The following is a 24,179-nucleotide window of genomic DNA, read 5'->3' as shown; positions in this document are numbered from 1 at the left end:
GAGGATTGCAAACAGGAATGTGCCAGTTACTCACTCTAGTGCACATAAGCAACCACTTTGATCAAGATGCAGAGAACAAAGAGAAACCCAGGGCCTGAGGAGCAGCTGCAAAAATCTACTCTAAATATTATAATCTTCTATTCAATGTATGAGTCAGTAGCATCTGTACCTTAAAATCTTTCCTGAGTCTCCTCCAGGAGAGAACACACTCCACTTTTACTGACTCCCACTGTCCTAACTGTAACCACCTGGCAATTTTTGCTAGGTTACTTCTCCCACTCTGGTTCTCAGACTGTCTTTATCCTTTGGCATGGAAAAACTAAAGGTCTTGAAAGGATGTTCAACAGATCATTTGATTTTCAAGTTCTACTCCCACATCCCAAACTTATTCTTCTTTTGCATGGGCATCACAACTTCCTCCTTCATTGCACTAACAGATTTATTTTGTTAAACTTTCCTTCAGCGAGTCTGTTAGCAAGATGTCAGACTGAGAATTATTCGCAGACGTGACACGGTGCTGATAACTCAGAGGCACAGGCAGCACATACACGACGATGTCTCACGACCACCAGAGCTCCTGAGGAGGAATGTCCACACAGACACACCACCAGGCATCACCTGCCACATGCACATTCATAGAGCACACAGAGGAAAATTAATAATATGACAATTCTTTTGATACCTGATTTTAAAGTGCTAGGCTTTCTCCTTATCTAGACCTTTCATCTAGGAACACATACTCATATTTCCAACATCTCTTACATAAGCATGAATTTTAGAAAGCCTATATTTAAGTCTTTGGGTGTTTTTGATTTGTTTAGTTGTGTTTTTTTTTAATTTCATGGTATTGCTGACTTGTATTTTAATTTACTTTTTCAAATAAGGCACATGCCTTATGGGTTTTAGCAAATGTTCTTAATTCAGCACGTTGTATGCAACAGACTACAAACAAGAATTCAGTTTTGAAGATTCAAAATTTTATAACTAATGTCATAATGTAAGCTCCATCTATATCCAAATTGATTATAAATAAATTCACACACGAAGTCAGAAGACATTACCTGAAAGGCCTATCATTACCCAGTTACCAGAGTATTTCCTGTACCTTCCCCTGGACAATCAAGTATGCCATACTGGCTGGAATGCCTACTGATCTGAGACAGTATGGAAACAGATACACTTAAAAGTAAATTTTACCTATTTTAGCTATTGTGCAGTTGCACAATATTTTCCAATGTGCAAGGTCTTTTCAATACAGAAAGTTTCTATTATATTAAAGGAGTATAAAGTCTTCTACACTAGGGTCAGAGCTAGGTCAAAATTGCTAGATTTTTCCAGGATGTGAGAGTTTTGCAGAAGGAGACAGAGACACACACTCTGGATTAATCTGTGACAGGTAGAAAAATGTTCTTATTTAGGAGTCCGAGCAAAGTTTTAGTCTCTAAGATTTGGCAGCTGTATGCCATAAAGATAGGATTTCTGAAAGTACTGCTTGCTGAATCCAGGTTCATTAGTTTGCATCAATGTCAAACATTCAGTATACAATACACTCTCATCTCATGGAAAGAGGGCATCTGAGAAGCTCTGCTTGGTGACACAGGGTGTTAGAGATGTAATTCAACCCATTTCACAGTGAAGAGTGCTGCTCCAGTAGTTACAAGGAAGCTGGGAGATGGTGTGGAGACAAAGTTACACTTGGTACCTTCCTCTCTGACAACCAGGACTCTGCTGTGCTCAGTGTGCTTAATGGGAAGGGACACGTGGCACCGCAAGTTCTCTGTCAGGGGCTGGAGGCACAAACTACATCAGGCAACTGGCAGGCCTGTCTGCATGACATGAACAGTAGTAACACTGCTACCAGGCCACAGAAATATGCTAGCGTGTCACAAAGCTGCTTTTGGAACTGACTGACACAATAGAGAGTCAGGAGTGGGGGATGGAAACACAGTCCAGAAGGAAAACTCACACTTAGATATGGACACTGAAACACTGAAACACTTTATCTTACTTTTTAATGGCACATCTACTTATGCATTCCTTTATGGGCAAAGTAAACTAAAGGCAAATGACTCCACCAACAAAAAGACAAACTTACCTATGCCAGAGAAAAATTGATTTTTCAGTTTACTTCATGTGTAACTCAGAACAATGTCGGTGTATACTGCCTACCCAGAATATTTAAATTAAAAACTGGCTCAAAATTTAAGCCATTAAATCATGGTATTAGGAAACATCGATTATGTGTGGCACAGACACAACATTACATGATGTCCCATTAAAATGTTACACACACTTCAAGTCATCAGACATTTCACTTCACAGTAGATACTAAACTCTTACATAATCCTTCAATAAACATGGAAAGTACCCAAGCCAAGATCTTAATGTCTGTCTATATACAAAGAACCTGCATTCAAAACTTGAAAAGGGAGCAAAACAATCGGTATTTTAAATTCAATTTTCAGCTTTATATGCATGCATTCCAAAAAAAATAAAACATAAAACTTACAGGTTCTACAAATTCAAATTTCTTTTTCTCTTGTACTTCTTGGATTTTAAAAACATATTCTAATGATGCTTCATAAAAGTTCTGATGTTCTCTGTCAATCTGTGTATCTGCCTAAAAGACAAAATTCAATACAGACAACATTAGTTTAGTCTTGTTATTGCTTTAAAAACAGGTTATGTCATTAACAAACAGATCTTCCATAGGATTATTTTAAAAGTTTCATAGAGTTCAGTTTTCTGTCTGAAAATTAGAATACCTACTTAAAAAAGCTAAATGCAAGTTTAAGAAGATAACATTACACATTTCAGCCTATGCCTTTTACTCCTCTTTTTTGGCTTCTTCTTTCTTTTTGCTGTTTAATATTCTAGTTTTTAAGAGAGCCCGGAGAGAAAGAAAGGTGGCAGCAGGTACTTGGAATATGCAAATTTAGAAAAAGAAATAGAAAGGAGCACCGTAGAAATCAAGGACAGACAAAAAGATAATTATTTCTATTGAAATATTTAGGTATCATATGCACTGAAACTGTATCTACTTCTCAAGTTTAAATACCTTCACAAAAACATATTTTCTTTCTTAAATAGGCTGTCTTTAACAATGACATCTTGCAACTTATTATTTTATAGTATGAGTCATACGTTCTTGGAATGTAAACATATTTAAATCCCTAACCTCATAAATCAAATATATTTCAAGTTTTAATTTTCAAGTGACAGAACTACAAGGCAATACTTGTCAGAAATGCCTGACTAATACCACCCAGCATGGAGATCCAGCATCAGAACAGTGTCTTCTGCCTAAACAGCTAAAGAATTAACTCTTATCAGCTGATAAAGACTAATAGGCTTTTATCCTCAATTTAAACAAGCCACAGGAGAGAGAACTAACAGACAAACAGTGTAGCACATAGATAAATGTTTAAAAAAGACATGCAGATTCCATTTTAATTCATTCTTCCTCATTACAAATCATTTTCTCATGCAAATCCCTTTTGGGCTGTATTAGTTAGACTTTGCTCTTTGGTCAAAATACTATAGCAGATTAACAACATGAATAAGATCACCTATTTTTGATGTACAGAAGGATACTTCTGCATGTTCTCTAGTTTAATTCTGGCATTAAAATTAATAAATGCAGGGAAAGTGGGAAAGCATGATGTTGTCTTCCCTTGACAACAAACTATAAACCAGCAAACACATCATAAAAGAGATTTAGTACTTTTAACAGTAAAAAAGCAAAAAGTCAGTGCTTTCCTTCAGGCAGGATTTGGCCATCAATAGCACCATATATAATTAAGATTGCTTCTCTACTCAAGGACAAGCTACTATTGTGATTTGGCTGCACAGGCTTTTAACAATATTGATTCACCTTCCTAGCCCAGTGTTCTAACTCTACTTCAACACATGGGCCTCAAGGATATGTTTCAAATCATTCAGTACCAGCATCTCCTTCCTATGTCTATTAAAAAAACCCCAGTAAACTAATAATATGAAGCTGAAATCAAGCACTCAAAATTCCAATAATGAACTGCTCTACCTTAAAATTAACTCTGCCATTTGCCTTTCATATAGTGTGTTTGGCTAGTGCTTTCCCTGGTAGTCTGTAAATAGCTTTATTTCACAATAATTATCACAAAGACAGTGCTACATAACTGAACAGAAGCAGTTGCCATCACTTTGGGATGCGATCCAGCAACGCCTTGCTCACACAAATGCCATCAATAAGCACTTGAAACAGATCTCAGCTCTCTCATTTAATTGTACATAAATAATGAAACATAGTTTTAGAAATTGTTTCTTTTAGGCTTTGCCTCAGAATAAGTATTTAAACACCTAATTAAATCCATCCCTATTCTGAACAGCATTTAAGCAGGTTGCAGTTGTAATGATACAACCAAGTGCCATCTCAAATATGGTTTAGGGCCATAATCACCACCAGGGAAAGGGATTAAATCAGATTTCCCCAAACATATATTCTGTAGAAGCTTATGAATTTGTGTTAACACCAAAGGATTCAGATTTGTAAGAATTGCTTTGAAAGTGATCTTAAAGTTTCAAAAGCTGAAAGTTTAATGTATTTCTGTGAGTTCAAACTGCATGTAAAAAATAAGGAGAACTGATGGATATGATTTTGAGTCTCTACCTGTATGATGTATAGTTATAGTGAGTAATATTTTCATTGATGTAGGCTATCATCTCAATATATATACCAGAACTTCACATAAGCTTGGAGACTGATTCTGGAACAGATTTCAGAGAAATAAAATCAGAAGTTCATTAGATTTCTCACATCACTCAATTCTCCCCATTTTCTCCTCCACTGTAGGCTTCTGTAGGCAGTGAAAAGATGCTACTGTGAAGTTGCTTTTTGATGCTAAAGGAAAAAAGCCAGTCACCTGTGTAAACTGCGTCAGCAGTCTTGCAGGCTTTTAAAATATCCAACATATTTCAGGTAGGTGAATATATGCAAACTACTCTCTACAGAGTATGTTTCAACCATCAAACTTTAGGTACCTAATTAAGTGATCTCAACTGGACTCAAGTGAGATATGTAGAAGAATCCAACAGAGTACAAGATCTTTGCTCACCCCAGTACTCTTTAACCCACATAATGTGATGAGGTGTCAAGAAACCTCATCAATTCAAGGAAACAGAACCCACGTAGCGGTCAAAAAATGGTATTTCCACCTGCCTGAATACATGATGTTGGCTTGAGGCATGGACTTCCCATCTCCTGCCCAGGGCACCAAAGCCCCAGCTGCCAGCACTGCTTGGTTCTTTGCTTGTGCCCTGCTCTGCTGTGGACTGCTCCAACAAACTCCATCCTGGACATCCGGGCTATAAATGGGGCTCACCCAAACCACTTGGGATGCAAATCAACAAATCCTGACCTGTCTTCAATTTCAGGTCAGGAATGGGGCTTGGCCTCCTTTTACTTCCAGAGGCCAATAGCCCCCCAGGTTGACAATTTTGGTACTGATTTGCTATTGTACCTTCTCTTACGGAGGGTCTATGCTGCTGATTCAGCACATCCACAGCGGTAGAAAACGGCTAAAGACAGAAATGCCAAGTTATGCTCTTTATTCTTTACAAGGGAGGCATCTAGAAATCAGAAACCTCAGCCTCAGCTACAAGATTTTAAATCCAGATATGCCACTTAAGGACACACTGGAAAAAATTATTCTGGTTTTCCATTAGTTTATACTTGTGAGCCAAATCCACTGTTATTGTACCATAGTTTACTAGATTCACAGTTGTTACTTTGCACTTCAGTTGCTGCTTTTAGACTGTAATTATTCTCATGTCTCAAGAGTAAAATATTTTATTTATTTTATTTAGCTTCTACTCTAGAACAAATTAGTGTTTAAGCTCACTTTTCCCCAATTTGGTAAGAATTTCTCTTTTTTTAAGCTGGGGCTTAGCGTCTAACAGAACTGCTTTCTTCATCAACACATAAGATATTTGGGAAAAGTGAAAGCCGTGACATACAAGTGGAACAATAAACCAGTCCTACATAACTATCTCCTTATATAGACTGGTTATTATACAGACAGCAACAGAAATTCAGCCATATAGACTGAATTATTAGAAATTTTTCATTTCTAAGCCTTATTTTATTTGAATTATAATATTATTGGTAAACCTGAAAAAAAAAATTCTACAACATATGATTGAGTAATGGTCACACCTTTTGTGAAAATTCCATCTGCAAACTAACCCCCATGATTTAAGATTCACCATGACAACAGTAATCTCATCAAAGTGATTTTTAACTACTTTTGGCACAATTCCCAAAGTGTCATTGATATAATATTGCTGGGTTTATTGTAATTTGCTTCAGAGACAAGTTATATTAATTTGTATCAGCATACTAAAAAGCCCTGGAATCTTTCTGTTAAACCAGAAGTCTTCATGTTTTTGGGGTTTTTTTTTTTGGTTTTTTTTTTTTGTTTTTTTGTTTTTTTTTAAACAGAAAAGAATCAGCCATACAGACTCTTCAAAGCTGAAGTTATAGATACAATTTCAGGGAAATTTCAGGAGCCTCAATTTCAGAATAAGATGAAAAGTAAGAAAAAAACAAGCAGAAAAAGAGCATTATTAAAGTGATCTCAGTTCAGTCTTCTGGATTAGAATTTATGTGAAATAGAAGTGCAGTTTCATCAGTTAATAGATTAACTAGCAAACCGACAAGAAATTAATTAATTGGCTTTCCAGTATTCCACATATAGCTTATAAAACTCACACTTTTATTGTACTAATATAATTCCATTGTTGCAACCAATAAACATTAGCTGTACTTGAAATACATGAAGTGGCAAACATAGAATATTGTTTTGTTCAAATATTTAACTCCTATTTGGGTCGTTTTCATCCCAGTCAAGAATTTATAGTCACAAGAAGCGTGACCAGAAACCATCACAATTTCACATTAAATAAAGTACAGCATGTCTTGAAGAGAACCAGTTTGTTATCATGATTTCTATGCAAATGTGAAATTAGGTAAGAGTGCATTCAGTTCTTACATCTTGCAAATGAGATTCTTTCTTCTTGGCTGACAAATTTAAGTGCTTCTCTAAGATGGAATAATATTTCTCACTTTCCTTGTCAAACTTCTTCTTCCCATCCTGAAAAACAAAGCATTCCCAAGTGAAATATTTGACTAAATATCACAGCTAACTTAAATTAAAAGAAATAACAGGTGCCAAGATATGCCAAACTATTAAACCACTTTTGTTGGTTCCAGTATTTTTAGGGTTGAATTCTTAAGTGGAACTAAAGATAGTAGGAGAACTGCTTCAATTATTAAAAGCAATAGTAAGCAGGATTTTTCCCATAAATAACAAATCCATTCAACAGACTTGCATGGTTTCCCATAGTAGAGGTACATGAGATTTTATGTCAGTGGTATATTTTTAAGCAGACACTTATTACAAAATAATCTTCCCCAAGTTTTTTAAGTCTACCTAACTGCCACACTGTTTTAAAAAACAAGCAAACAAACAAAAAACCCCAACCAAAATCACAAAAAACCCCAAACAAATAAACAAAAAACTCCAAACACCTCACCCACAACCAACAAGCAAAAAACCCTAAAAAAAACCCTTACTGTGGAGGACACAAATGAGTATAAAATATGTGATGTATGTGATGAAGACATAGTCCTATTCTTTGCATTTAAGACTAATACGCTTATTTTCCACCCACTCTCCTAAAATACGAGGATGATGGAAAAGCATATGTGTGGTTGCAAAATGAAATTGGTCCAAAAGTCTGTTTCCAATAATATTTTGATGTGTCTGAATGTTTAAGCTTGTCTCATTTAAAAGTTATCCTGCCTTATTCTTTTCCCACTCCTCTTTGTTTTTCCCATCATGGGCAGTCAATCTTCACATTTCTACCGTAAAACTATTTTGATACATAATACAAAAGAGCTACTACTTGGAGTAAATTAAGAAACATCTTACTTTCTGCAAACAAATTCAGAATTCATACTTCAAATCTTTTAAAACCTGCTGTTCTGAAATTTAAATCTGAAATTTAAGAGAAAGATAGGTCTCTCAAAAGCTTTTCTGTTCTTCAAGGAGTGTCAAATTTCAAGAAATACGAGAACTGATTGAAGTTGATATCCCATCAGTGTATTATCAATGATAAATCTATAACATTTTATTAAAAAATTATTTATTCCCTAAAAAAAGCAACTTCCTGCCAGTGTTTTTTATAATCTTGGTTAAGTCCTAATGATTAATAATTTGAATATTTTGAGAAAACAAAAAAAGCTTAAGACAAGCAGTTCTACTTGCCCATGTGCAAAAGCTATTAATGATAGAAAAACTAATTACTGGACATCATGCAGTAACATCAGGTCATTTTAAGAACCATAGTGGTTCTCTCCCTGACCTCTTTCTCTCTAGAAATTTTTTTATACAAAAACAAATAACTGGCTCGCATTGAAGCACCACCCTGTTTTCCTTAGTCATATTATGGGAAAGTCAGGTCGGTCAGAGAAATAAGAAATAGGAGGAAGATTTTAACAACATGAATTAAAGCTTATCAACCAGTTGCAACAACAAACCACTTAATGATTGGCTCCAGTGACTAAAGTTTACAACAGTAATTATAGTAGACTGCTAAACACATATACTTTCTATCCTGCAAAAAGTTCAAATATAGTTAGTATGAAAAATACGCACAATTTAATATTCACACTTCTTCACAACAGACATATCTTTAAAAGACACCAGAAGGAAAAGAAGGGACTTGACCCAACAAAAGATTAAATAACAATACAGAATAACTACTAATGCCTTTTATATTTAATTACAGATAAGCAGATACCAGGACAAAAAGGCAAAACAGGAAAAAATAAAAGTTTGTATTTTGTTTAGCAAGTGAAAAAAACCTCTAAGAATTATCTTCCAGAATCTTTCCCAAACACATTCTAAAAAGATAGAAGGAAGAAGGCCAGAGTTGTGGCAAATAACTTGTAACTAAAGAAAGCAACTTCTGTGGGGCTGAAATCATAGGTCAGTTCCACAGCCACAGTTTTAGTGCGGAATGCTCAAGTGCCAGGTCTTCACGATGAAGCAAGAGCAACTTGTGTATGTCAACAGCATGATGAAAGGTGCTGTGTATCTCAACAGCATCTTTGGTCACAAACAGAAATTCAGTTCAGTTGATCACTGAATGAAAGGGGCAGTTAGTTACATACTGTCTTATCTTTTGAGATAATGATATGTGCTGGACTAGAAATATGAATCAGATTATTTTAAAATCCAAGTGACAAAGCTGTCAAAGTCATCAACTTCAGGAAATACTCAAGTTAAAGGCAAGCTTGATGCAATGAAAAATGTCAAGAGAATTACTTTTTAGGTGTTTTTTTCCCCATGTAATTGTAAGGTGGGAAAGGAGTCTGCCTGGTTGCAGTATTCAAGCCTTTGGTCATAAGCTACTGGAGTTCAGTGGTGGATAGCCTCTCCACTAGACCACCTACCTCAGAAGGTAACTTGACACAGCCTTTGACAATGAGGTCTGGGTGCTGAGAGTGTACATTTGGACTTGATATTGTATTTGCTGTCTCAGATGTCAGATCAAAGGAATGAGCCAAGCAGTCATGAGCAAAGCTCCTACAGGATTACTTATTTCAGACAGGGATCACCCAGCCCAGCCAGCTCTTCCACCCTTCCTTCCTCCCCTAACAGATTTATGGTATGAACCATAGGTATTCATCTTGCCTTGTGAACTATTTGTCTCAGAACCAAGGTGATCGATAAGTAATGAGTAACCCAAAGTCTGGCCAGCCACTTGAGCTCATAGTGACATTAACATAACTTTTACTAACAAGAGCTGGAAAAGAGTGTGAAGCTGCCCAGTGAGAGTCAAAGAAAAAGGGGTCAGAACAGGACTTTGCCATCTGAAATACAGTGCACCAAATACATGTCAATGCCTAGAGGGGACTGTTGATACACCTAATGTGGCTCCCATTGCTTTTATTTTCTGCTATGATCTATACCAAAACCTGTGAATTATGCATCACATCCTCTCTTTATACGTATAAAAGGAAAACAGAAAATTAAACTATCACACATAAACACATTAGTCCCCCCCTGCCTGCCAAGAACAAGAAAAAAACAAGTTCAAATAAACTAATTGTGATTTTAAGACATATTGTGTCTCATGTGAAGCTTCATAAAGATATCCATGGCACCATCCATAAGGAAACAAGGAATTTGAAGGCTCTCATGGTCTTCTGCCAGCTCTCTCCCAGACTGCACCTGTTCACTGCCACATATCTGCTCAGCCTCCACAGTTTTTTATACCAGTTATGTTAAAGAGAAAACTACAAATTGGAGGTTGTCTGTCACCAGGACAACTTCTGGCCCAAGTGCAGTGTTTTCAGAGACAATACATCAGATCAACTTCTTCCTCCTTCTTCAGATTTTAACTTAAACAAGACCTTCTTCCTTCAAAGGTAGAAGTTGACAAAGTAAAAAGACTAACAGAAATAAAATGTGAGTAAAGATCTCTTGGCAATTTGGACTGCACTAGCGTCTTTACCTGGCAATACTCCTGGGAATAAGTTTGCAACAGGATAGTGTTTCTGGCATTGCTGTGATTACTCAGACATGTTTCTGGGAAAAGTATAAAAAATACTGGCCTCAACAGGTGAGTGAGTTTCCTTTGCTTGGAAGGTCCTCCAGCGTGCCAGCAAAACCCACATATTTGGATGTACTGAAGCCTCTGAAATCTGTTTACTTAATAAAAATTAGCAAAAAAAAGATACACTCAGAAGCAGGTGATTCATGTTCTGGATGAGAATAAACAGTTTATGCCAAAATAGCTCTTGTCTCACACACTCAGTCAGTGACTCACAGCACACAGGCTCATCCTAAGAGGAGTCACAGACTCAGCTTATTCCTGCTTTGGCCTGTTCTTTTGCAGCCCTCAAAACACTTTACACACAGCCCCTGCCCAAATAAACTATCTGAATCCTGGTCCCAGCAATCTGTGCCCGTAAGACCGAGAAATCTACTTTTCCACATACTAGGAGGCTTTCAAAGGAAGTTTCCGTGCAAAAACATCTCCTCAAAGTTTAGGAGACGTGATTGCTTTTGCCTAGATTCCACACTGGATCAAACCCCAAGGAGAAGAAATGTGGTTGGATAAGAAAGCTTGTGCTGCACTGTTAGCAGAACAGACTGCACCAGCCATGACACAAAGCTTAAGGCATGTGGCCATAAGGAAGATGCTAATTCCTGATCTCTGTACTGTCTCTTATTCCCCTCAGACTCCAGCTTTCTTTCATCCTTGCACATTTTTCCTGCAGTAAACTTCATCCTTTCTCTTTGCCCTGGAAAAGTATCAACCTTTTCTTTCAAAATATCAGATAGAACATAAGACAAAATCTCCCAAATCCATGTGAGATAACTGGGAGGGTGCAATAAAAAAACTAAGCACAGAAAAAGAGAAATTACATAATATTAATCCTTGGTGTGTTTTACACTGACATAAGTCAGTCATATAAGTCATCAACACCTTTTGTCTAGACTAAGTCCTGCAGATTCTAAACACTGTAAATGTCTCTGTATAGTTGTTTAACCATTCTCAGGTGTGTCAAGCCTTATATCAGTTCAAAAATATTTACAGTTTGGTTCAAATTTCTAGGAAGCCCATTAGGAAAGCCCTTAACCACACACTCGCCTTACAGCATTTAATGGAGCCTTACTAACTGCCAGTACCCTCTTGAGAGACTTAAGTCATGTAATACTGCATCCAGGTTTAATTCCTGGTTTTATTCTCTCTGCTCAGATTTCCTGCATAGTTTTATTTCAAAACTGATTAGAAAACCTCCAAAAAATTATCTTTTCAGAAATAAATTTTGCTTGAGATACTTCTAATTATAGGCATGCCAGTTAGAAGTTCAAGTCAAAAGGTGTTCTTGTATTCCTCTTGTTTTACAAATATTTATGGCTGTGAGAAGTCCAGAGATCAATTGCTGAGAAGTTTATTAAAAAGTTGACTCAAGTGAGTCAGATAGTTTTTCCCCTGCTCAGAAAGATTTTGACTGCATGCCGTAACTAACCATATAAATGCTACAAATCATTGGCATGATTCCTACAAATTTTACCCACTAGCTGTATTTTTAGATATAAAGCATAAATCGTTGTTATATTTTAAAGTTGACTTTCCTTTTCCATAGGAAATATCAAGACATCCAGTATTTTTATAATGGTCTACCACTACTTCATGGGCAGTATTTAATGTCAAAACTGTTATATGTATCTTCAGAATAATTACATAAATTATTCCTCTTTATTTTTCCAGAAAAGAGCCTCTGCTGTCCTTCTCATTCTCTTCCCTTTTTTTAGTCCCGTATCTACCAATATAATATTTTGGTGTTGTATCTATCTATTAGCTATATCTTGTATCTGTCCATAAAGAAATTTTTTAACTCTTTGTTTGCTGCAAAATTAATATCTAATGCTTTAAGAAGCTAATTCATAAAAAATCCCACAAAAACATTATCCTTGTTGAAACCATAAAATAAACAAGTTTTGCAAGACATTATTTTAAAAGGATCATGAAAGGAAATTAAACCAGAAATCATTGCAAAGAAACTACTTGGGAAAAAAGAAGTCAATATCTTGAAAAGAGGAGAATACCTTAATTAGAAAGCAAATAAACATTGTGAAACATGGCCATGATGATTTCTTTCTTCCCCTCACCCAGAATTAGTACATATTTTTTCACCAACTCAAACTGAGGTTTAGAAACTGTAGAAACTGGCACATAAATACAACAGTAAGACTTGAATATAGATCAAGTCAGACACATTTGACAGTTGAAGAACTGGAAGGTAACATTGAACTCTATGGAGATCAATAAAGCCACATCCCTTTTCTTTCTCTTTGACAACAACTGCAAAAATGTTGATTTTTGCAACAACAAACTGGAGAGGTTCATTGCTAGAATGTTAGACTTCAAATATATTTTCTCAAAGCTATCTTTTTCATTACCTCCCAAGCAAAAAAATTAAATTTTATTTTTATGAAGTTAGTGGGATTTTGTTTGGAGATGTGAGTTTGGGGACCATGTCTTACTAAGTAGCAGGACAAACAATAATAGAACAGTAGTCTAGAAAATAAACTAAACTTAGTTTTGGAAAGATTGATTTGAGCTAAGATCCTATGGACTTTTTGGAAAATTTAAAATCTCAGAGTCTCACAACTGCTCCTTTGAGGAGAAAATAGTGAATTCACCTTCCATTTTATATTGCCTAAGGTTTTGTTGAGCATTCTCATGGAAGTAGTTGGTGAGTTGCTGGGTTTTGGTTGCTTTGATAGTATTGAAAAGAACTTCTTTTTGGTAGAAATTTTGATTTGCTATGTGAATGCAAAGGGTTCAAGAACAGGTTGAAAGATGTGAGAAGCCTTTTTTCCCAGAAGAAAAAGTGAAAAGGTGATATAAAAGTCCCTCGCTCCTCTTACTCCTCCAAAAAAGAATTTAATGTACTGTTAGGCTATAGGGTTTCCCCAAATCCAGAAGAAAGTCAGAAAAGTTAAAGGACATGGTTTATGTATCATTAGCAAGTAATATGAAGTGAGGCAAATTTGTAACATAGTTCATAAAGAAATCCTTGTTGATCGACATAAAATAGGGTTAATATATTCATAAATTATATCTTATGTTCCTCATAATTGCTAGTGAAAACACTTCCAAATTGAAGCAGAATGCATCATGTAGAAAACTAAATGTCCAAATGACTATAAATCTTAAAACCATTTCTTTACTAAAAAAGAACAACCATATGCAAACCATGATGATCCAGAAAACAATATAGTATAAGACACAAATAATTATAATAAAAAGAACATATTGCAACTATGGAGTATAACAAGGCAATAAACTGGGAATACAAGACTGTTCAGCAGCATTAAAGCTATGAAGACAGATATTAGAAATTGGCAGTTAAAAAAATAACCTCAATTAAAATCAGGTAAGGAATACATAAAACTGAAATATACTTGAAACAAGCCAAAACTAATTTAAGTTTAACTGGAGTTCACATCTGTGTAAAATACTGAATAACCTTGCAAGAGATAATTTACTTTCAGGCTCATAAACTTCTGAAGAAAATGTTCTTTTCCCTCTGTAATGCCTTTAGAGATCCAAGTATCAGGTACTTTCAAAAGTGTATCCTGGAAGAGGAGAATCAATTTCCTAATAATTCTCTATGTAATTCCATCAGATGCTTTCAAATTAAAAAGCAGATACTATTAGGTGAGAAAATGTGTTTGTAGGATGTCACTTGTTTTTCTCCAAAAAATTCTCTCTTGAGATGGAAAAAATATTAGAAGTTCCCAGCATTGCTGTGAAAATGCATGCAAACATGCCAGTACTGTCAGGTCACAAAGCAGGACATATTAGACTCCCTGTTATTCAACTGCAAAGCTGTCTTGAGTTTATTTGGCATTTGCTGATTCCAAGAGTAGCTGCTCTGTGTCTGGGAATCTCCTAAATCCCTGCCCAAGAAGCAGGACTGGTAAGTCTACACACGTAATCTCATTTTATTACTTTACTGTCTACTAAATATGAAGTATTTGTCTGGAATAGCTTACTTTGGATATTATCAAATTACTGCTTAAATAATATGGAGAAGCACCCTAGAACTTCAGAAACTGACTTTCTTTTCTCTGCATCAGGTTTAGGATAGCTTTCTGAAGTTTAAAATATTTTATCATAACAGGAAGAGGTTTGTTCCTGTACAAAAGCTTGTGACTTAAAATGATTTCAAAAACAAAGTCAGCCATGCTCTTTAGGAGCTCTTGAAGAGGTCACTTCATCTGCATAGTTAGCAACATCTTTGCTTTGTTGCAAAGACAAAAAAAAAAAAAGTTACATCTTGTTACATCTTTGCACTGAGAGCAAAGATAAAGAAAAAAGCTGCAAAGAACATAATGTCATTCAAATAAAGCAATTCCAACAGAACAGCTTAGAACTTCACATACCCACTACTTTATTTCAAAAGCTGCAGATAAAAATATCTCTTTCTTAACTAGTAATTTCCTTTTTTAAACCCTCTTTGGGAATCTCCCATCTATGCCAGCCAATCAGCCAACATCACTGATCCCAGAGTGCCAGCAGCACATTCAGCATCGCTCACGGTCCCAGGGCAGCTCCGACGTCATCGCGACAGGACTGCAGCGCTGACCTGAGGAAGAACTTGAGGCGTGCTTTGAGAAATATTTTAGATTAATACACGCAACTGGAAACTGCTGTTTACAGATATTTTGGGGGAAAAAAAAAGGAAACAGTCTGAGGTCAATGTCAGAATTGATTTTGTTTTGTTTTGTTTTGAAAGCATCTATTTTCAGAGTCCCTTTTACAACACTGATAAAAGAACACAAACTATCACTTTGGGGTGAAAAGTTAAGCCTCCCCAGTGGCGTTGTTAAGCTCACTGAGTGCTCTCAGATTACTTCTTGGGGGTGGGTGTTTAATCTTCTCATCAAGACAAGGATCTGAGACCACCCCTTCTTGGCAAACTCCACAGGAACAAACAGTTCTGTGGTAGCTACTATAACCTGACAGGTCCTGAAATAACAAAACTGCTTTATTTGGTGGAGAGATGGATCTCTTGATGCTCCCATATCTACCAAGACACAATAAAGTTTAAAGTAATGACGTCCATTTTTGTTCCAGCACAGAAAGGATAGTTCCCAGATACAATCATCCACTTCACTTTGGAACAGAGTTATTTCTGAGTTTGCTTTACCAAAAGCAAAGTTGCCATATTAGTAGGAGATTCAAATTTGTATATTCCCAGGCCCCTGCAGAATCTGCTGCATAGACAGAACAAGATACTGGATGAAGGGAAATCTGTGGCAATACAGCTGATCAAATGATTTTCTATTTAGAATAGAAAAAGGCAACTCCACCATCCATATGGAATAAAGACCCACAGACTCCACATCATCTGAGAAATGTCCAAACAATGCCCAAATTTTAACTCTAACTGTATCTATTTTTATGCTGTTAACTTAATGACACCACAAAACAAAGGAAAGCAATGCAGAAAGAGACCTTAATTTTCCCCCAAACTGCTAAAGAAAAACCCCAACATGTAACAGAGTAAGATTAACAGATGAATTCATATCCATGTATAAGACCTCATAACTTAAGCATTTCAGTACAGCTGTGGCACTATACAACACCCGCAAGCACAATTCTGAAGCAATCCCTGTAGGCTAAGAGAAGGCAGCTGCCTTTTTCAAAACATAATGAATTTGGTTTGATAAAGGATGCTAAAACTTAGGATGGAGTCTAATTTTGAACAAGGGGAGGAAGAGCAGGGGACTAGGTGCCTTTGAGCTGCTCCTTGTGCAGGGAGCAGAATACCAAACTCTGCTTTTTTAAGTCCTGTCCTGCTCTGTGCCTGGGCAATTGGCCACTTCCTTTGTTTCTCATAATCCTTCTTGAGACTTTTAAAGTCTCATCAACAACCTTGAGACCTGCTTTTCAGGTGTGGGAACATGATCCTGTCCACGCTGTGGCCAAGAGCAAGACTAAAAAGAACTTAACAGGTGAGTAGAGCTACTGCACTCTGTTTGCCAAATCCTCCATGCCCTCAAACACCCACTAAGAAGTTTAGTTCCCCTGTGAGCTGGAAATTAAGTTTGAAGGTCAATGTCTTTGTTCATACTTTTGATCACAGCTCAGGAGTCCAGCAGGATTCTAGCAGCTGTGCAGGGTCAGGATGCAACCTTCCTGAGTCCTTCCTGTGACACACACCACAGTAGGCTGCAGCAGATTAGCAAGAAAAAAAGCCTTTATTCAATTAGAAGATGTCAAAGTTTTCTTGGATTTTTATATTCTTTTGTCCTTTTTCAGTAAAAAGGCTAACACTACATAAGTTTTTAATTTTTTTTGCTTTACTAGCTGTAGATTTTAAAAAATAAATGTTTCTTTTTGCTAAGAAAGGTACACTGCATGCTCACTTAAACAATTCCACCAATTTACACATTTATTCTAAGCCTTAATTCTTAAATGTTATGGCAGAATAGTAAATTATTTTCCAACTTACTACAGGGGACTAATTTATTTGTCCTTAATTTATATCTGTTTTCTTTATGATGCAAATTAGAATCTTATTAAACTGCAGAAAAAAAGAAGCTTCAAAAACTGGTTTTAGTCAGTGAGCCAGTTAATCACACTCACTTATAACAGAGAGGCTGCATTTAACAGAATTTATTAAAACTGATTATGCACATAACATTAACTGTTTTCCTCCCAAACACCTGTAGTTAACACACTGAACTAACAGTTTTTAATCACTGTGTCCACAATCTTATGAGATTTGAGTTTTCACTCTCATCTTTTAAAAGAATACACTAAAATTGAAATAAGCTTTTAGGATTGTTGTCTTTCTTTTGTTTGTTTCTCTGTTAACTTCCTAAAAGCCTGTCAACTTTGAATGAAACAGTAATTGAATTGAAGCAAACTGAAGTGAGAAAATAATTTTGTTTCATTTGCATGAGCTGTCCCAAGAAGATCAGTCACTTCAAAAAGACTCTGGGTCAGCCAGTGTTGTCTTCCAGTTTAATAGTTTGGCTCTGCACAGGAGAAAGTAAGACTTGCTTACGTGAAATGTATGCACAGAGGGCTCCTCATCAATGTTTTTAAAACTTTCCAAATATTTCACATACACAAGTGTAGAAGAAGCAATGGCTAATCATACTGGCATTACAATTATTTTGTTTGTGGCAAAAACAGGTCTTTCACTGCTTGATATTTCCCTATGTTTATTTGAATAAATAAGGGAAAATACATTTGATGTATTTAAAAAATAATTTAATATACATTTTCATTAAATGCAAGTTCTGATTTCTCATTTCTTGCATTTGATAGTGCTAGTTTAATTAAAATATCAGATTAGACAACATATATGGGATTATTTCTCAAATGAAAGTGTTCTAGGACCAAAATCTTGGAGTGAAATGTATTTACTAGTGCAATTCACAACTTTCACAGTCCAGAAACTTTAACAAAACTTGAGGATTTATGTAAGTAAACAAAAAGCTAGAGAAAATTTGTGCTTCTCTATCTGAGATACATGCCTATTAAACTATAATACCTAAAGAGATTGCCATGAGTTATTCATCAGTACAGCAGACCTTATGGCATGAGCTGTCTCATGACCATTGAGTAGCCTCAGTTCTTCAGGCTCAATTATTTATTCTTACACTTTATACCAAATCCTCCAGCCCTCCTCCTCTATCTCAGCAACCTATGGCAATACCATCAGTTTTTTTTTAACCTGGTCATTACCAAAAATAAAACAACAGACTGATCTCAAATTGCCCCATGGGATCTTCTAACTGGTGACTTCTCTCTAACCACAGTCCCTCCCATAAACAAAACTCACTGCCCTTTTGCATTGAGCTAGTTCCTCTGACAGACTGGGTTTCTCATCCTAAGCCCCATCTAAACTACATTACAATGACTCATGTAGAGTGTTATAAAAGACTGGCTGAAATAGAAATAGGTTTGATCCCCTGTATTTCCTTGCCTACAGAATAAGTTATCAAGGAAGACATCAGGTAACTGGTACTAAGCCTTTTTGAGAAACTCTTGCATTTTAACTCAAAACATTTGGCCATCCATAATACCCCTTGCCTGTCCTCTCATTGCGCTTCCTTCTCCTGGCCCCCTCCCTCCATGGTTCAGACTGACATTAAAACACACCAAATCTAGTGGATGCAAATACTAAACTTTGAGTGACAGACACCACTTGTAATGAAACACCTCCTGCCATACCTACTACAGCAAGGTCACTCATTTTTCTCAGTTAAAGGACAACAAGTGCTATGATTTCATCGGATACCGAGGAAATTGATTCACCAAAATGGGCATCCTGGTATTTCTAACCATCTTAGATACTTATCTAAAATGCTGCTTTGACAGCTTTCTGACAGACCTTAAAAAATGGGGGCTTTGTTTGTTTCACACTCCTCAATTTCTAGACAATCCAAATTAAACACAGAGAGAACGTGCTACCTCCTGCATGCCTACATGTGAAGATAGATGTGAGTAAAGATGTGTGAAAATTAATCCCAGCAGTGAATATGGATTTGTTTCCCAAGAAGAAAGGAATTCACTGCTTTGAATAAATGAATGAAATTAAATAATGATAAAAACTAATCCTCCTGGCCAAAACAAATTATTTTATGAAACAAACAGATGGAATTGTAAGGAGGACACAAAACTCTCCTTTTAAGTCTTAAAACCAAAATTGCTTCTGTTGTCTTTGATCTGATTTAAGTTGTATTAAAGGTCAATGAACATTGGAACAAATATTGCCAAATACTGTACTCAATGGATAAAAAGAAAGAGGAAGGTTTGGCTTTATTGTCCATAACACATCACACAATGAGCTCACCAGAATTACCAGCTGGGGCCTCGCAAACCACATTGACCAAATAAGGCAAAAGGCTTCGTGCCTGGAATCCTTTCCCAGTTACCTCACCCGGCTTCTGCTCGCCTTGCTACAATAATTGGAGAGGTCATTTTTTTAAACTCAGATGGAGTAAATCAACAGGCTGTCCAATGCAAAGCTGGGTTTGTGTAGTCTCTGGAGAGAACTCAGCTTTATTTAAACTGAGTGTGTACAGAAAAGGAATAACTGAAATATGTGCAATAAAAACAGAAGAGCAAGTAGTATAAATCAAGAAGAGCAAGTGATGTAGATTTGTATATTGCTGGTTAGATTACAAACACTAATGTTCTATGGGGAATGTTTCTCAAATATGTTGGGTACCTTTAGGTTTTTGAAGTGCATGTGAAGAAATGGTCTTTAATGTTATTCTTGTGTTATTCCAAAAACACTTGAACTTTGCACTCTTGGGTTTATATGGTCCTTGTATTTAAAATATAGTTTTCTAATGTCAACAGGATATATTTTATCTTCCATATTCTTTTTGATTTCTGAGACCATATTTTTGTCTAAACTCATTATAGTTTTGAAGAAAAAATTAAATATTCTCATTCTCTATATTAAAAACATTTATAGAATATTCATCATGGTAGCAAAAAATCTTTTAAACTGTATTTTACAATTTATTTTAATTTATTTTACAATTAATTTTAATTTATTACAAAAATAAGTTTGCAAGATTTTATTTTTAAAATAAATTTTTTAATGTTTAAAAATTTTATTTTTAAAATAAAATGGTGATTCTCATAATTTATAACATTTTCCCCTGTTTTCCCTTGGGAGGGTAGGGTTTAGTCGTATTTATCTGCAACTGAATTTTATCTGGTGTTTCATTAGAAAAAATGAAAAAAAGCCCAGAAATCACCTTTAAGTGCTCTCTCACATAATCTTTACCCCCAGGAAAATCTTACAGTAGTACCTAATATAATTTCCTGTTTTGTATGTTGGTAACACAACTATCTAATAATATTTTTCTTCCACAAAATTTGGAAACACAGCTTAATAGGGTACTAAAATGTAAAAAGTCCGATTAGAAGACAGAGTCCAACACCCAACAGCTGCCTGGATCTCTAGTTACTGCTAACATTGCCAATATTAAAGGCATAACATTGTCAATACTAAAGGCATACCAATCTTGTGCTTCTATACCCAATCCCTTTAAATGTTTGTCCATAAGATATTATGATGCAAATTAATTGTGAAGTGACAGCTCTAGAAATGTGACATTACTATCAGCTATCCTGTGGAGTTTGCACCATCCACAGAATCACAAAATCACAGAATATGCTAAGTTGGAAGGGACCCAAAAGGATCATCAAGTCCAGCTCCTGGCTCTGCTCAAGACCGTCCCGAAGAGTCACACCATGTGCCCGAGAGCATTGTCCAAACACTTCTTGATCTTAGATAGGCTGGTGCTGTGACCTCTTCCCTGGGGAGCCTGTTCCAGTGCCCAACCACCCTCTAGTGAAACCTTTTATAAATAGCCAGTCTAAACCTTCCCTGATTCAGCTTAAAACCATTCCCTCAGGTCCTGTCACTGGTCACTACAGAGAAGAGATCAGTGCTTGTCCCTCTGCTTCCCCTCATGAGGACGCTGCAGACTGCAATGAAGTTTTCCCTGTTTCCTCTTCTCCAGGATGAACAGAGCAAGCAATCTCAGTGTCTGCTTTGTATGGCTTCCTTTCCAGACCCTTTGTATGGCTTCCTTTCCAGACCCTTCATCACATTCATAGCCCCTCTTTGGAGATTCTCTAATAGCTTCCTGTCTTATGTTGTGGCACCCAAAACTGTACTCAGAACTGGAGGTGAGGCTGCCCCAGAGCAGAGCAGAGCAGGACAATCACCTCCCTTGCCCAGCTGGCCGTGATGTCCCAGGACAGGGTTGGCCCTCCTGGCTGCCAGGGCACTGCTGGCTCACGTTCAACTTGGCACAGACCAGGACCCCCAGGTCCCTCTCTGAAACACTGCTCTGCAGCATCTCATTCCTCAGTCTATCTGTATATGCAGGATTGAACCATCCCAGGTACAGAATCCACCACTTTTTCCCATTGAACTTCATCTGGTTGGTGAGGGCAGCACAGTCCTCTAATCTGTCAAGGTCCCTCTGCAGGGTCCCCTAACTTTGAGGGAGTCAACAGCTGCTCCCAGTTTTGCTTCATCTGCAAACTTGCCTAGTATCCCTTCCAGTCCTGTATCCAAGTCATTTATGAAGATGTTGAAGAGCACAGGACAGAGGATGGAACCCTGTGGAACCCTACTAGTGACAGGTCACTGGTCTGATGCCACCCCACTCATTAAAACCTTTTGTGCCTGACCCGTGAGACAATTCTCACTCACAGCATGATGTGTTTATTCAGCTGAATGCTGGACATTTTGTCCAGAAGGATCCTGTGACAGCATGGAAAGATTACATCAGCTGGCTTCCCTTGATCAGCTAGGTAGGTTAGCTTGTTATGAAAGGAAATCGGATTTGACAAGCAGGAGTTTCCCCTCATGAAGCCATGCTGGCTGTCACCAGTGACTGCACTGTCTTTCAGGTGTTTTTCAATACCTCCCAGAATAATCTTCTCCATAACTGTACCAGGCACTGAAGTCAGACTAACAGGCCTGTGTTTTCTAGGGTCCTCCTTCTTGCACTTTTTGAAAACTGGGACAGCTTTCTCCAGCTTCTAGTCAGCTGGGACATCTCCAGTTTCTCTTCAGAGAGCAACATGTACACAGGAATGTTTTGGGTAGGAGAGGGATGACAGAAAAACAGAAGCAAGTTTGGATTTGATACAAATACCGTTCTACACACTGTTTTAGACTAACACTACAGGAAAAAAACACCAGCTCACACCTGCTGTGGACCTGGTAAGGTCCATTCAACTGATGTGTCTAGAAAACACCACAAGTAAAAAATGACATTCTCAGTGTTCTGTAAAACTTGCTCCCAAAATCCAAACAAGAAAATATCTGTATCTTCTGTTTGACTATCAGCACAGATCATCCCAGAGGAGTTCAAAGAGCCAAGTATCTGTGCAAACCTTCCTTAATTGTAGATAAATAACCAGCAAGCTCAACTCATTCTATATTTATAAGAGCTCATAAATGCTCAAGGGCTGATCCCAGCGAACAGAAGTAGGGTAAACAATCTGACCATGTTTTCCACTTTACCAATAATGGGTTTCACAAAGCCCAAATTTCTACTCTACTTCATATGGGTCTCATTATTCCTAGATCATATGCTGCTATTTTGTAATTACTAGAAAAACAATACTGAATGTAATTAAGCTCTGACTTGTTTGTGTTGATACCATTTAGTTAAAGGCTAACTGTAATTGCTTCCACTGATAAAAATCAACTCAAAGGCAAATGCATCACACTTGGTTATGACGGCTTTCTGAATCTCTCATTTCTGAATTTGGCAGTTGAACTCCGTGTGAAGGGCTAGAAAATATGTTTGTTTGACATTTTATAAAACAATGACCTGGGAGAGCTCTCTTTAGGGTATCCATGTGTCAAGCCAAGTATCCTGGACTCTCCAAAACACACAGCACTGCATAATAAAGTGCATTAGACATTGGAATAAGAGTTAGCTGAGCCAGGCTCCCTCCTGAACTCATTCTGTACAGTGTAGTATGACCACAGACAAGTCAAAACAACTCTAAGAGGAGTAGATGCTCATATTTTACATGGAACAGATATGGAAAAGAAACCAACCATTGTGATATACCAAACAGAGAGGACTCAACCTGTCCTGTAGTGCCCTTCCTTAAATATTCTTGGTGATACAAAAAACAAAGGAGTAATTTTCAATTAGATCATTATGCATGTGTTGACATCTACTGAGTGATATATTTATTCAAAGGAAACCTGAGTGTCATAGAGAGTTCTGCAGAGAGTCCTGTGAACCACTTATGGATTGTCACTGTCATGCAGCAAGACTGTCAGTAGAATGGTGGGTTAAGCTTTCAAATAGGGTGCTCTGAAGAATGATATCCCTTAAACTATGAGAATAGGAAATGAAACACTACTACAAGGAGCTGGATGACGCTATTAAAACCTACTGAATACTAAAAATAATTTTGCGCTGGGATTAAGTTCTGATTCACGCAGCATGGTAAATAATCTCCCAGTCTTGCATCTCAGAGCAGCACAGGGGTGGGACAAGAGAAGAATGTTGTTGTACACAAAAACATATCAAGTGAAAGGGTAAAGAACACCCACTTCAGAGAAATCTGACCTCAAGTTCGCAGTACACATTCTTCACAAACATCTACTTAGTTCCTGTGCGGAAGCAGCCCCATGTGTTTGCTACACATTCACAATAGCAGTACAAGAAGTATAAACCTTTGGTGTCTCTTTCCAATAGCTCTGTTCTTCTTCTGAGTTTCTTTGAGTACAGCACAAACACAACCTCACCTGCAACATCAGAGAGCTCTTTTTTGTTTTGTACTCATTTAACCTTACAAATGAATGTTTCCCAAAAATTTTTATGAGCACTAATATGAGATGCAAAATGCTTTAGAACTAGTGTATTCATGCAGATGGAAGAACCATAACCTCTAATTGACTACCACAGCATCATCTATGCATAGCCCAGAGACTGTAATGAAAGCAGACACTGACAACCACTCAAAAATTCAGCTATTCTAGACTAACAGTTAATTCCAACATACTTTTCCCCAATATATCTGATTTC

At 36.8% G+C, this 24,179-nt stretch overlaps 1 protein-coding gene across 1 annotated transcript in view; it reads right to left on the bottom strand.

The window, feature by feature from the left end:
* The window catches only part of ARHGAP42 (Rho GTPase activating protein 42), a 143,493-nt gene that overhangs the window by 42,395 nt on the left and 76,919 nt on the right, over positions 1–24,179 (bottom strand). The window contains exons 5-6 of the mRNA XM_063148900.1: positions 7,029–7,130; positions 2,510–2,620 (exon numbers count right to left, since the gene is read on the bottom strand). Coding sequence (XP_063004970.1) covers positions 2,510–2,620; positions 7,029–7,130 — 213 coding nt within the window. The remainder of the gene's footprint in view (positions 1–2,509; positions 2,621–7,028; positions 7,131–24,179) is intronic.

This window comes from Melospiza melodia, chromosome 2 (assembly GCF_035770615.1).
Source record: "Melospiza melodia melodia isolate bMelMel2 chromosome 2, bMelMel2.pri, whole genome shotgun sequence".
Taxonomy (NCBI): domain Eukaryota; kingdom Metazoa; phylum Chordata; class Aves; order Passeriformes; family Passerellidae; genus Melospiza; species Melospiza melodia.
Note: the sequence above shows the minus strand (reverse complement) of the source record. Positions and strands in the feature narration are given on the sequence as shown.